At 42.4% G+C, this 14,028-nt stretch overlaps 1 protein-coding gene across 1 annotated transcript in view; it reads right to left on the reverse strand.

The window, feature by feature from the left end:
• The window catches only part of CAPRIN2 (caprin family member 2), a 62,106-nt gene that overhangs the window by 8,881 nt on the left and 39,197 nt on the right, over positions 1-14,028 (reverse strand). Inside the window, exons 12-16 of the mRNA XM_089671678.1 lie at positions 11,840-11,915; positions 9,545-9,597; positions 8,321-8,431; positions 6,125-6,220; positions 3,620-3,778 (exon numbers count right to left, since the gene is read on the reverse strand). Of these exons, the coding sequence (XP_089527804.1) occupies positions 3,620-3,778; positions 6,125-6,220; positions 8,321-8,431; positions 9,545-9,597; positions 11,840-11,915 (495 nt within the window). The remainder of the gene's footprint in view (positions 1-3,619; positions 3,779-6,124; positions 6,221-8,320; positions 8,432-9,544; positions 9,598-11,839; positions 11,916-14,028) is intronic.

The following is a 14,028-nucleotide window of genomic DNA, read 5'->3' on the forward strand; positions in this document are numbered from 1 at the left end:
GCTGACCTGACAGTTGTGCAGAAAACCATCATTGACACCCTCCATGAGGGAAAGCCTCAAAAAAGGTAATTGCAAAAGAAGAAGTTGGATGTTCCCAAAGTGCTGTATCAAAGCACATTAATAGAAAGTTATGTGGAAGGGAAAAGTGTGGAAGAAAAAGGTGCACAAGCAGCAGGGATGACCGCAGCCTGGAGAGGATTGTCAGGAAAAGGCCATTCAAAAGTGTTGGGGACTTTCACAAGGAGTGGACTGAGGCTGGAGTCAGTGCATCAAGAGCCACCACACAGACGGATCCTGGACATGGGCTTCAAATATATTCCTCTTGTCAAGCCGCTCTTGAACAACAAACCTCAGAATGTCTTACCTGGGCTAAAGTAAAACAGACCTGGTCTGTTGCTCAGTGGTCCAAAGTCCTCTTTTCTGATGAGAGCAACTTTTGCATCTCATTTGGAAACCAAGGACCCAGAGTATGGAGAAATGGAGAGGCACACACTGCAATATGCTTGAAGTTCAGTGTGAAGTTTCGACAGTGTGTGGATTTGGGGAGCCATGTCCACTGTGCTTCATTAAGTCCAGGGTCAACGCAGCCGTCTACCAGAGATTTTGGAGCACTTCATGTTTCCTTCCACAGACGAGCTTTATGGAGATGCCGACTTCATTTTCCAGCAGGACTTGGCACCTGACCACACTGCCAAAAGCACCAAAACCTGGTTCAATGACTGTGGGATTACTGTGTTTGATTGGCCAGCAAACTCGTCTGACCTGAACCCCATAGAGAATCTATGGGGCATTGCCAAGAGAAAGATGAGACATGAGACTGAACAACGCAGAAGAGATGAAAGCCACTATTGAAGCATCCTGGTCTTCCATAACACCTCAGCAGTGTCACAGGCTGATAGCTTCCATGCCACGCCGCATTGAGGCAGTAATTGCTGAAAAAGGGGCCCAAACCAAGTACTGAGTACATATGCATGCTTATACTTTTCAGAGGTCCGATATTGTTCTATGTACAATCCTTGTTTTATTGATTGCATGTAATATTCTAATTTTCTGAGATTGTGGATTTGGGGTTTTCATGAGCTGTAAGCCACAATCACCACAATGACAACTCACGGCTTGAACGATCTTGCTTTGCATGTAATGAGTCTATCTCATATTAGTTTCAACTTTTAAGTTGGCATTACTGAAATAAATGAACTTTTGCACGATATTCAAATTTTTCGAGTTTCACCTGTATATGCTAGCTCAGGGAGGACAACACCTATAAATCCTGTGTCAGCAGTTCTTGGCTGTATTTACAAATGACACTGAGTTTTTGGCAATAGCAAAAATGTACAAATGACAGCTTTTGGCAGTAGCAAAAATTTACATTGCCCAATTTAAAAAAAAAAAGTGTTTTCAGTGGTAGGTCACCATGCAGAAAGTTAATTGCGTTTTCATATACTTTGATCATTTTGCCTTGTATGTTCTTGGGTAGGTCTATACCTTTGTCAACTTGCCTTCCCACCCCTCTTCCCTCCCTTTCTCCAATCACCATTATATACGGTCATTTGCATCTTCCCCAGACTATTACTTATTTTGTTGCCAACATACTTTTATACTTGAAGAAAATTAACTGGTTTTCAACGGAAAAGAGGGGACATCTTCCACCACCTGTTCCATTGACATTGTCTAGAAAGGGGATATACAGTCATGGCCGAAATTGTTGGCACCCTTGATATTTTTCCTGAAAATCAAGTATTTCACACAAAAAAGGTATTGCATTAACACATGTTTTGCTATACACATGTTTATTCCCTTTGTATGTATTGGAACAAATATAAAACAGAGGCAGAAAAGCAAATATGACATAATGTCACACAAAACCCCAAAAATGGGCTGGACAAAAGTATTGGCACCCTTAACTTAATATTTGGTTGCACACCCTTTGGAAAACATAACTGAAATCAGTCGCTTCCTATAACCATCAATAAGCTTCTGACACCTCTCACCCGGAATTTTGGACCACTCTTCCTTTGCAAACAGCTCCAGGTCTCTCTTATTGGAAGGACACCTTTTCCCAACAGCAATTTTAAGATCTCTCCACAGGTGTTCAATGGGATTTAGATCTGGGCTCATTGCTGGCCACTTCAGAACTCTCCAGCGCTTCTTTGCCATCCATTTCTGAGTGCTTTTTGACGTATGTTTGGGGTCATTGTCCTGCTGGAAGACCCAGGATCTTGGACGCAAACCCAGCTTTCTGACACTGGGCCCTACAGTGCGACCCAAAATCCTTTGGTAATCCTCAGATTTCATGATGCCTTGCACACAGTCAAGGCACCCAGTGCCAGAGGCAGCAAAACAACCCCAAAACATCATTGAACCTCCACCATATTTTACCGTAGGTACTGTGTTTTGTTCTTTGTAGGCCTCATTCCGTTTTCGGTAAACAGTAGAATGATGTGCTTTACCGAAAAGCTCTATCTTGGTCTCATCTGTCCACAAGACGTTTTCCCAGAAGGCTTTTGGCTTACTCAAGTACATTTTGGCAAACTGTAGTCTTGCTTTTTTATGTCTCTGTGTCAGCAGTGGGGTCCTCCTGGGTCTCCTGCCATAGCGTTTCATTTCATTTAAATGTCGACGGATAGTTCGCGCTGACACTGATGCTCCCTGAGCCTGCAGGACAGCTTGAATGTCTTTGGAACATGTTTGGGGCTGCTTATCCACCATCCGGACTATTCTGCGTTGCAATCTTTCATCAATTTTCCTCATCCGTCCACGACCAGGGAGATTAGCTACAGTGCCATGGGTTGCAAACTTCTTGATAATGTTGCGCACTGTGGACAAAGGCAAATCTAGTTCTCTGGAGATGGACTTGTAACCTTGAGATTGTTGATATTTTGCCACAATTTTGGTTCTCAGGTCCTCAGACAGTTCTCGTCTCCTCTTTCTGTTGTCCATGCTTAGTGTGGCACAGACAGACACACAATGCAAAGGTTAAGTGAACGTCTCTCCTTTTTATCTGCTTTCAGGTGTGATTTCTATATTGCCCACACCTGTTACTTGCCCCAGGTGAGTTTACAGGAGCATCACATGCTTGTAACATTCTTATTTATCCGCAGTTGTGAAAGGGTGCCAATACTTTTGTCCAGCCCATTTTTGGAGGTTTGTGTGACATTATGTCGAATTTGCTTTCTTTCCTCCCTTTTTTTGTTTTGTCCCAATACACACAAAGGGAATAAACATGTGTATAGCAAAACATGTGTTAATGCAATACGTTTCGTGAGAAATACATGATTTCCTGGAGAAATATCAAGGGTGCCAACAATTTCGGCCATGACTGTATATCTCACTTTAGAAATATTTCCTGTTGTGCACACAGGACAAGTGAAGGGTAATCTTAATGGGACACAGATTTAAATATCCCAACAGTGGTTTTAATCATCCCCTACTCAATCTAAAATGAAAAAAAATGTTGCCTTGAGATATAGTATGTTTGAATGTCTGCATCTTCAGACTAAAGTCCTCGGCAACTATGATTTGTGTTCTATGTTGGCTATTTTGTCAGCTGAAAAACACCAATCCTGCCACCTTTTCTTGGTGCATATTTTTTATGAGATATCAGAATTACTGCTATTACCCTTGAACTTACAGCTGGCATGCCCTGGAATGGGGAGGTGTGAGCAGACACTGGTGGGCTTCTCGATAAGACAGTTTCCTCCTGTTGCAGCTGCAAGATTGACACGTTTGTTGGAGTCTTTGGAGATTGGATCCTGCTGCTTGGCATATTGACTGGAGTCTAGAGAAAAAAAACAAAAAAAAAACAAAAAAAACCAAAAAAACACAACAGTATAGTTGTCTTGTACATTGCATGTCACCTAGTGCTGTGCACCATGTATCTGATAGTATGTTTTACTATCATTTCCACCTACTAAACATGTCTAACCAAGCAAGCTATCCACCTTAACCTTGAATGGAAACCAAGTATTCTCTGCTATATGGCTAAATACTTGTGCTATAGAAGGAAGCCTAAAAACACCAATCGTTCACAGAGTCCAGGACACCAGCACAGCAAAACTAAAGTGCCAACTACTGTTCAAGCCATTTAGGACTGAATCAGGGTAATGGACATCCCTTTCCACAACCACAGACAATATGGAGTAGATGCACCTCCACTCTCCCTATAGCTTTGTGGCTGCAACAGCTTCTGCTCATCTGCAAAGGTTTTCCGTAAGCTTTTATAGGTATAGGGAATTTGTACCCATTCAGCAAAAAAGCATTTGTGTGATCAAGTACCGATGTTAAACAACCTTCCAATTCACCAAGTATTCCAATAGGGTTAAAGTCAGGGCTCTCTGCAGGGCACTCCTAATCTTCTCTACCAAGCCATGCCTTTATGGAGCTGGCTTTATGCACAGGAGCACAGTCATGCTGAGCATTAAAGGTCCTTCCCTACACTGTTGCCCCAAGTTCGCAAGCACACAATCACCTAAAAGCCATTTGAATGCTGTAGCATTAATTGTACCCTTCCACTGGAACCACCTGAACTAAATTTGGAGGCAGGTTTACAAGCTTTTGGCCATATATAGTGCTCAATATAAATGAGTACACCCCTTTTGAAAAGTAAGAGTAAGTGAGTTTTATAGAACATTTGTTTAGTTCATTACATGTAAGGTTAATATACCTTTTTTTACTCAAATTAGTTGATGCAAAAATGAATACACCCCACAACAAAAACTACTCGATCTAGTATTTTGTGTGACCGCAATGATTTGCAAGGACAGTACTAAGTCTTCTAGGTATAGAATGAACAAGTTGGCGACATTACAATATCTATTTTTCCATTCTTCAATAAGAACCCCTTTAGAGCCTGGATGCTGGAGAGTGATTCAACTTCTCTTCAGAATTCCCCATCTGTGTTAGATTGGGTTCAGATCAGGAGACATACTTTGCCACTGAATCATTTTTTACCCTGTTCTTCTAAAATGCAACAGTGGCCTTAGATGTGTGGTTTAGATCATAGTCCGGCTGAAAAAGTGCACGTCGACCAAGGAAAGAGTGATTGTAACATCTGTCAATATAGAGCAGTACATCTGTGAATTCATGATACCACCAATGAAATGCAGCTCCGACACCAGCAGCACTCATGCAGCCTCACAGGACACTGCCACGTTTCATTGTAGGCACCATGCATTTTTTCCTACTCCTCACCTTTGAAGCCATGAGTTCCAAAAACATTTATCTTGGGCTCATCACTTCAGAGTACAGAATCCCAGTAGTCTTTCTGCATGGGCCCTGGCAAATTCTAGGTGGGCTTTAGAAAAGGCTTCCTTCGGAGACAACACCCATGCATGCTATTCCTTTGCAGTGTACATAGTTTGTGTCACGGGAAACAATGACCTCAGTTTGGCTTTCTACTTCATTAGCTACCTGCTGTGAAGTTGCATGGCGATTTTCTTCAACCCTTCTCATCAGAAGATGCTCCTGTTGAGGTGTTACCTTCCATGGATGGCCTGGACATCTGTGAGATGGTTGCAGTTTTATCTGTTAAATTTTTGTATTACTTCGGCTATAGTACTCTGACCAAGTAAAGCTTTGCTGATCTCCTTGTAGCCTTTACCTTCCCTGTGTAAAGTAATGACTTTCTTTCTCAGGCCTTGTGATTTCTCTCTTCCATGTGGTGCCATTGCTGACAGCATGAAATGGGAAGGGGTTCTTTAAGCAACGCCCTTTTATAACTGTCTGTTGGACACCTATTTAATGAATAATTAGACTCACCTGTAGTTGAATTCTTGTTAATGGATTGTCTAAAATGTAGCTTTGCTTTTAAGACTTTCATTGGGGTGTATTCATTTTTGCAAGATGGTCTTGAATGAATTTGTTAGGAAATATACTTGTTTGCAAACAAGATTTGTTAATTTGCACACAATGGCCCACATTTGTGGGAGTATTTTATAGTATAGTGTCCCATAGAAAATGATTCTGAAAAGGAAAGTAAAGGTTTTATGACAAATCTGTTGAGGTGTACTCATTTATGCTGAGCACTAGCAAAGAGTTGTAAAAAAGGAGTGCATTTTGCCCAGCTGGTACATTCACACTGACGCATCATGACCAAGAATAAAACCAGCAAGGTGCAAAAACTCACCGGGTTCCTATCCAGTGGCAGATCTGTCAGACGTGGACTTGTCACGTAGATGTGCTCTGCGGAGATCTCCAACTCATGAACTGGAGAAACTGGAAGCTATCAGAAGACATTCCACTAGATACTTGCGAAATAGTACTATCCACAGCTTACAATTCTACATATTATGCAATTATGTCATCCCGAACCATGAGAGCATTAACTAGGGCCCCAAAATAACTGCACTGTTCACACCCCTTGTGTCAGGAGAATGCAACAATTCATCCACATTCTAGTGACAATGTATGGGCATTAGAAAGTTTCCACTTCCTCTTCACCACGCTCACCTCTTGCCACCACCAGCATGATGCTATCAGAATGCAGGCAACTAGGCCACACAGCATCATGCATTTCCATGGTGTGGGTTGCCAGTGAAAGTGCAGCCAAGACACCTGCCCCAAGGAAGTGCATTTTACGGTGCCGTCTAGTCTAACACCATTGCCCATTGCTGAAATTTTCCCTCTCCCCCAGGTCAAGAACCACTACTGTAAACAGTAAGCAGGGTGGCATGCCATTTTGTGATTTTGACACAAAGTGCCTGGAAGAAAAAAAAAAAAAAAAAAAAAAAACACAACAAGCACTTGTTAAATCTCCAGGGGTCCTTGTGCACATAGCAGTTGTCCCTTTCATCAACCTTTTGTCATTGCTGGTTGTAGCTCCACCTCCCAGCCAAAAAATATGGGCATTCCCATGGGAGTATTACAGCCAGCACCAAGCCCTAACCCTACTCCATTCTGCAGCAACTGTCCTCTCTGTGAAAACAATTAACCATTGTTAATTCTTACGCTGCTAGACTTAAAGGAACTAAAAGGGAAGATACTCACCTTCAATGCTCCCTCACGGTTGCCAGCATCTTCTGTGCAGAATTTCAGCCATCATTGGCTGGCATGGGATGACATTCCATCTGTGCAGGTGCTAGTCATAAGTCATCCCAGCACACAGGACTGGCCTGGTTGCTGTAAGAGCAGGTATGTTTTATTGAAGAAACACATGTTCTTCTGCAATAAAATGACTGTTTGCTCACAATTAAGTAAATCGAAAGGATTATACATTTATTCTTCTGGAGGAGAGAGACTCTCAGCCAAGCAAGAATGCCTGACTTTACATGGACCGCCGGTACACTTTTGCACTGTATTGCACAAGATTAAGGGCATCAGAGTAGGGTAGATTGATTCCAGAAGTAAATACTACATGAATCTGCCTTTACTCAAGATGGTCAAAGCTAAAAATGCTGGGTGTTTTTCAAAAGATTTCTGAACACAAATCATGCAGACATGAATGGAGGGATGGGAGCATTTACTTTTAATATTAAAAATTGATGTGTTTTTGGTTTGTGGTGCTCAGATACAGTTAGGTTCTGCTTTCAATACACAGTCTTAACCTGCAGCCTGTTTGTTGGGTAGGTGCAGCATGGTGTGGTGGCAGTAAACCGTGGCCCAGAGTGCAGTAACTGATGCATTGAAGAACTTGCAAACAGTTAACAGGCCAGCAGGGAGCAAACTTGGCTGGGAACTTACAGTTAATGCAACGTAAAGTTAGCGGTAGTAGACCCAAACTGAAGACAGCGCGTGCCAATGGAGGTGGAATGCAGCCTGGCCATGCCTGGCTTGCAGAAGTGCAGACAGGCCCTAAGCTTTCTCACTCCTCTGGAACCTCCATTCTGCTAGGGCTGTGACAGATGGCAATGCTCTCCCTACACTAGCCACTTCGCAAATGCATGCTGAAACACTGGGGGAAGGGACTTAGGACCCTGGGGGACCCAAGATTGTCACCTGGATGCAGCATGGCCAACCGAATGCTGCTCCCAGGAACCATTAAGCTTTCCTAGACTTTCCCTCCAGCTGCAGTACTGCTCACGGCAAGCACTGCTTGTGGAGAAAACAGACTGCATATGCCTACATGTTAGGAAGCAAGGATTGCAGCTCAGTGCACTTTCACTTACAAAACCAGTTTCTCACACTCCATGTCCTGAACAGTCTGCAGGTCTGGGCTCAAGAGATGAGATTTAGAGACTGGGACAAGTGCTATGTGCACAGAAACCCTTGGGTGGGAGGTTGAATGTGGTGGTTTTTATTCTGGTGATAGATCTGTAAAATGCCAAACCCTGGCTTTAACCTTGTGTATTACTTTATAGGCTAGCACTTGACACTACATATGTACATTTACAGGAGACCTGACGGGAGATGGATGGTCAGAAGGCAGGTCAGCAGGCTCAGGTTTAACAGGACAGGCTGCTTCACTCTCCATGTCTGAAACCGGCACTGAAGAAAGCTGTAAATTAGACAAGCAGAAGTTAATTTCTAGGGCTTGAAACCAAGAATCCAACACAGAAGCCTTGGTGTCCAGTTTATCACCAACTTCTTGCAGCAGTTTGACTTAAGGCAGTCCAAGCCCCCCCCCCCCCAAAAAAAAAAATAAAAATAAAAAAAAAAAAAACACAACAGTTAACTAACATTTTAAACTTTCTTGAAGTCTTTCATAATAGAGCCATGGGGCAGGATTTGATGAGATGCCTAGGAGGGATCAGGGGTCTAAGACCCCTTCTCTCTCCAACAGTACCCGTCACTGCCCAAGCTATCACAAGGGATGTTAATCTCTTGTGACAGCAATAAAAGTAAAAAATGAAGTCCAACAAAAACCTTTAAACAAAAACCCAAAGCCTAAAGCTTTGGTCCACACTGTAGGTTAGCCAGACCTCAATTATGTCAACTGTCCACAGGTCTTTATATCTGAGCTGACATATGGCTAGAGCCTGGTTCTGTGTATGTTGTGGAATTTTTTTTTTTTTTTTGTGTTATGTCAGTCAGCTGGTCTTTCACCCAGCAGCAGTCAAATCAAATGCAACAAACCAGTTGCAATCAGCCTACAGTGTAATGGATGTGCTTCCAACTATGTACAGAGTAGCATATGCGTGCATCTTTGGGGAACCCATAAGGGGACACCGTGAAAAGAAGCAAGCATAGGTTTAGTGGCTTGGGCAGTAAGAGGGTTTGTTTTATGCTACGATTCTGTACAAGCAATTCTTTATTGAACAGGCTAGTTTACCACCTTGCTGAATGAGTGTAGGAAAAACCTATTTGGATTGTTCCTTGATATCCCTGTCTCATGCATAGTTTACCATTGCCACTACTAGTTGAGCCTGCCCCCCTTATGCATGTCGCATGGGAGAGAAATCAGTGAAATTTCCAGAAATTCAGGTATAAAGTGGGAAAAGGAGAAAAGTTACAGTTGCATATAATCCTCCAAATGACAAGAGGTATCCAAGAGGACTACTCAGGACTAGAGTGACCAGAGCACAGAGTGAAAAAGGGTTTCTCACAATCCACATTTTGTAGAGCGGTTTACCTCCTACCAACAAACTTCAAAATCTGATGATCCGTTTACCTCCTTAGGCTGCTCAGGCGGGTCCTTTAGAATTGGTATAGCCTCAATCGACACTAAAAATTAAAGGAAAAAAGTCTGTTTTACATGATGGCAAAGTATTGCGTTCACTAAAGATCAAGGACCATGCAATATAGCCATGCAGTTTTGTAAAGATCCAGAGGCCAGTTGAATAACCAACATAAAAGCAAATTGGATAGAGCAGACCATCAAATAATGAAGGAAAACCATTGCACTCACAGGCCAATGTGAAAGACAGGCATATCAATGCATCAACCTCAGCCAGAGTCACCATTTCACCTGCACATTGAGACTAAGTGTCCATTCTGTCATACGCCATCAGCATTTATGCACACACTTGTTTCATCTAGGAGTCTAGGACTTGCTGAATTCATTGCCAAAGTTCCATTGAAGCATTTTTCTGCCTGGGAACCTTCCTCTCCAGCCATCTTTAGATGAGTGCAATTCTGCATCCTTCAGGTTTTCTGAGTTGTGTTATGCCCATTTTACACATTAATGTATTTTTATACTTCGATTAAGATTACAAAGCTCAATGAAACCTAAAAAAAACCCACACACAAAAAGGCTCAGGTCTCATTTCATCATGTGCCTACTATTCTTGAATTCAGGACAGTGGATGGAGCCATGCAAATAATTCATTTACATCCAAAGTGCCAAATGAACATCCAGAACCATTGTATATAGTACAAAAATTAGCCTTTTACTCCAGTTTAGGCTATTGTCAATAAACTGATGGAGTGCACTTACCAGTGTTCCATTACTTAAATTTTACACAATAAATTGTATTTTACTGTGACAGACCACCTGAGTGTCCATTGGAGAACTGCTGTCTCACTGCTGGGACACAGGAACAAGGTATTACAGCTTGGCATTGCATCCAAGAACTAGAAACTAGTTTACGTGCAAACAGGAACTCCTTACTGGAGAAATACTGGTTTTTACACACTTCAGAAATAGGGGCAGTCTTATTGAATAAAAAAAAACAAAAAACAATTACAACATTGGGATAAACATCCCACACTGATTAGATAACAAGGTCATGTTGACACAAGACTAATCCCATCATGTAGGAACCTCCAGGACGATTAGCCGACAATAGGAAACTCCATTAACAATGGGACAGACAGCAGTAAGCAAAACCTAAACAGATTACAGCAAGAGACCTCAGCAACAGGTTGTTTTGAGCAGATTATATTAACATCTGCTCAGTCTAGGGGGAGGATTGAAGCAGTCAATGTTGGTTCAGGCACACAGACCCAAATCTGTATCCTGGTCCTCCAGTTCTCAGAGAGCGTTTTGGAGAGACATGGACTTAAAACTGAAGTAAAAAAACTACTCCACAGGTCCCCTAGGCACACCTCCCAAAGAATAGAGCCCCTCAGTGGCCAGAGCCCATAGTCAGTAGGGAAGAGGCTAGCCTGCAGTCCCATCCAAAAGCCCCTGTTCCAATTGGGTCCATCACACCTACCCACAGCACATCCTGTGTGACAACGCATGTCCTGGATTCAGTAGCAGCATTGTCATAACAGAAAGGTGTTCAGGACTACAGACCACTGCTTAACCATTGTTAATTGCAGAGGACAGCACTGGATATTTGACAAAGTTTTTTTGCACTAAAACTGCTGAAAGTTGTTAGACCAAAACTGAGCAAATTGTATGAAAAAAAAAATATACACAAATACAAGTAAAAACATTGCTGAGGGAGCAGATGAAAAGCCTGGGGCAAGTGTCTCCCAATTTGCTTCTCGTTTGGTACTGCATTGTGCATGAATGGTTTCACTTGAAAGGCAGCTCCAGCCATAATTGTACATCTAGAGTATGTTTTGTCCAAAGCAGCCACACAGGTCTTTAGCTGGTTATACACTAGTAGATTTTCCAGTAAGCGTTTGCACAAATATTTGATAAATTCATACCAAAATTCTCAGTGCATCTGATGACACTATGAATGTCTGAAAAGTACTTAAATTTTATTCCCTTGAACATTTCATTTAGGAACTAATGAAATTTCCCCAAGAGAAAACCCATATATACTTAGTGGTTCATTTGAGACATTTTCCATTCTGCGCCTAGCCAAAAATGAATGTTGATTTAACATGGCTATCAGAAAAGCAAATGTACATTCTTAAAGCAAAACTTCAAAATGAGATTTAACATACTCAGCTTTAGGTAGGAGATGCAAACTTTTGTTAGAAACACAACAGCACTGTGCAAAGAGACTCTCAAGCCCACTACAAAGACAATGAAGTCACTTTTTGCCCATAACAGAATCTAACCTACCTTTAGGAGGAGACTCTGGTGGCAGCTGTGGAGAAGAACTTTTTGGAGAAGGAAACTCAGAATCCAACATGGAGTCCTTTAACAAATGAAAAAGGAGAAATTTACAGGTACATGCAATAAATCCACTCAGGTTTTATCATCCAGAATGTCAGAATTAGTTATAGCTATAGAACACATAACTTTAGACAAGTGTTCTTAATTTTTTGATTTGGCTTGTCTGTTTCCACTGAATGTTCATACCTGTCCTTGTTTATCCTAGTTTCTCAATGTTGGGTCATTGTAGAGAGAAATATATATATTAAATGCTAAAACACAACCAGAGTAAAATACCACCAGAAAGTAGACAAAATTAGAGTAAACTGATATGAGATTTATATTGAACTTCAATGCAAGCTTCGTTAAGACCGTAAAAAATTGTATTGGTACATGGAATGGCAATTATTCTTGCGACTAAGCAAGCACATACAGCAGAATCTCAGTGTCAGCAGGGCTGTTTTCCAGAAGTTAACCCAATACCTACAACCTGAGACATTAACCCCAGTGAGCAATGAAAACTAGCAAAACAGCAGAACTAGCTCACTTTGTGCCCTCAGAATTTGATGGCAAGGCTAAAATCTAAGATTGAAAAAGCTTTGATCAGGGTAGTCAATGTCCCTTTAAATGTGAGTATTCTTCTGCATGCTTGCTGGGGCCCAGTTGGTGCTCAAGTAGAAAGTGATGTAGGTGACAGTTCCTTAAATGAATTAAACACAAGGAGAGGAACAACAAGTACTCTTTCAGTGGCACTTGACTTGAGCGTTGTCCCCTTTTGTGCACTCAGGAAAGAAAAGGCAGCTTTAGATGAATAAAGTGTCAAACTGGCAGTAGGGCTTGTTGGCTACAGGGGCAAGTCCACTCTGGGCTGCAGTAACCAATGTCAATGATAGATTTTCCTTTAAGAGGGTAAGCCAGTGGTCAAGGAAGCACTGATGTGATATGGCCTGCAGAAAGTGTACACCGTAGCCAGCTCTGAGGATTGGACTGTGCTGCAAATATGTTCAAACAGTAGCAGCTGTGGGAACTAGGTTGCAACCAGGGGCGGACTGACAACTCATGGGGCCCCGGGCAATAGGGGATCATGGGGTCCCTGTGTCCTTGCCCAAACTCAAAAAAGCCTATGAAAAAGGTACCAGGGGCATCTCATGGGGCCCCCTACTGACCCTGGGCCCTTGGACAGTGCCCAAGTTTCCAAATGGTAAGTCCGCCCCTAGTCGCAACATGTGCTAACTGGATGCAATGTCCACAACTGTGTGCAGTAAAAGTAGCAGATGTGAGGAGAATGTCAGTGTTCTCTTGCTTAACTGGTGTATGGGACTCTCACCCAATCAGTGACTTCCAACAGGTACTGGCTGTCAGCAGATTAGGGCAAACAGGTTCTCCAACCTCACTCCAGTCACTGTGCTCTGGGTTACCTGCTGGCAGACTGTCTTGTTGAACATGGTGGCAAGACCTGTTGTCAGCAACTCCTCTATAGCTCTGTGGCCTGGTCCAGTTCTCTGGCAGTCAGCACAGCTCTGCTTCGACTCTCCAGCTCACTCACCTCACACTTCCTGTTCAGTCTCCCAGACTTCTGTATTATATATTATACCCCCACTCATTCCAGCTCTTCTGGGAAATCTAGTCCTCCGATACACTGCTCCCCAGCAAAGTTTTGCAGTTTAGTATAGAAGGTCCATAGGGCTGCTCTGCAGAGTGAGTGCCACTGAATTTGCAGGAGACTGCCATCTTGAGTTGGTTTTAACATTGTGCAGCTGACATTACAGCATAGTGTTAATTCAGTTTTCATTTCAAATTTATATTTGACAATTTAAATCTAATTTTGGGAAATATTGTGTGGGCAAATTCCTTCCCCTCCACTGACTTAGAACTGGGAGGTGAAGCCATCAAGATGCAATATCCCTCCCCCATGAGCCATAGTTCCTAAACATTTTTGGGAAAAGTTGGCGACACTTTCCAGAAAGGCACTGTAGGTGGCACATTACGTTAGGAGCAGGGCATTCATTTGTGGGTTTAAAAGGAAAAACTGCAGCAAAAGTGGATGTGGTGAAAGTTACGCTAAATACTGGGCTTGGCTTAAATGGAGTCTGAAATGACTCAGGAACCATAAACCAGACAGAGAAAGTGCAGTTAAAAATCACACCTTTAATGAA

The sequence above is a fragment of the Staurois parvus genome, unplaced genomic scaffold, assembly GCF_062004578.1.
Source record: "Staurois parvus isolate SC_StPar_1 unplaced genomic scaffold, SC_StPar_1.0 ptg000114l, whole genome shotgun sequence".
Classification (NCBI taxonomy): Eukaryota; Metazoa; Chordata; class Amphibia; order Anura; family Ranidae; genus Staurois; species Staurois parvus.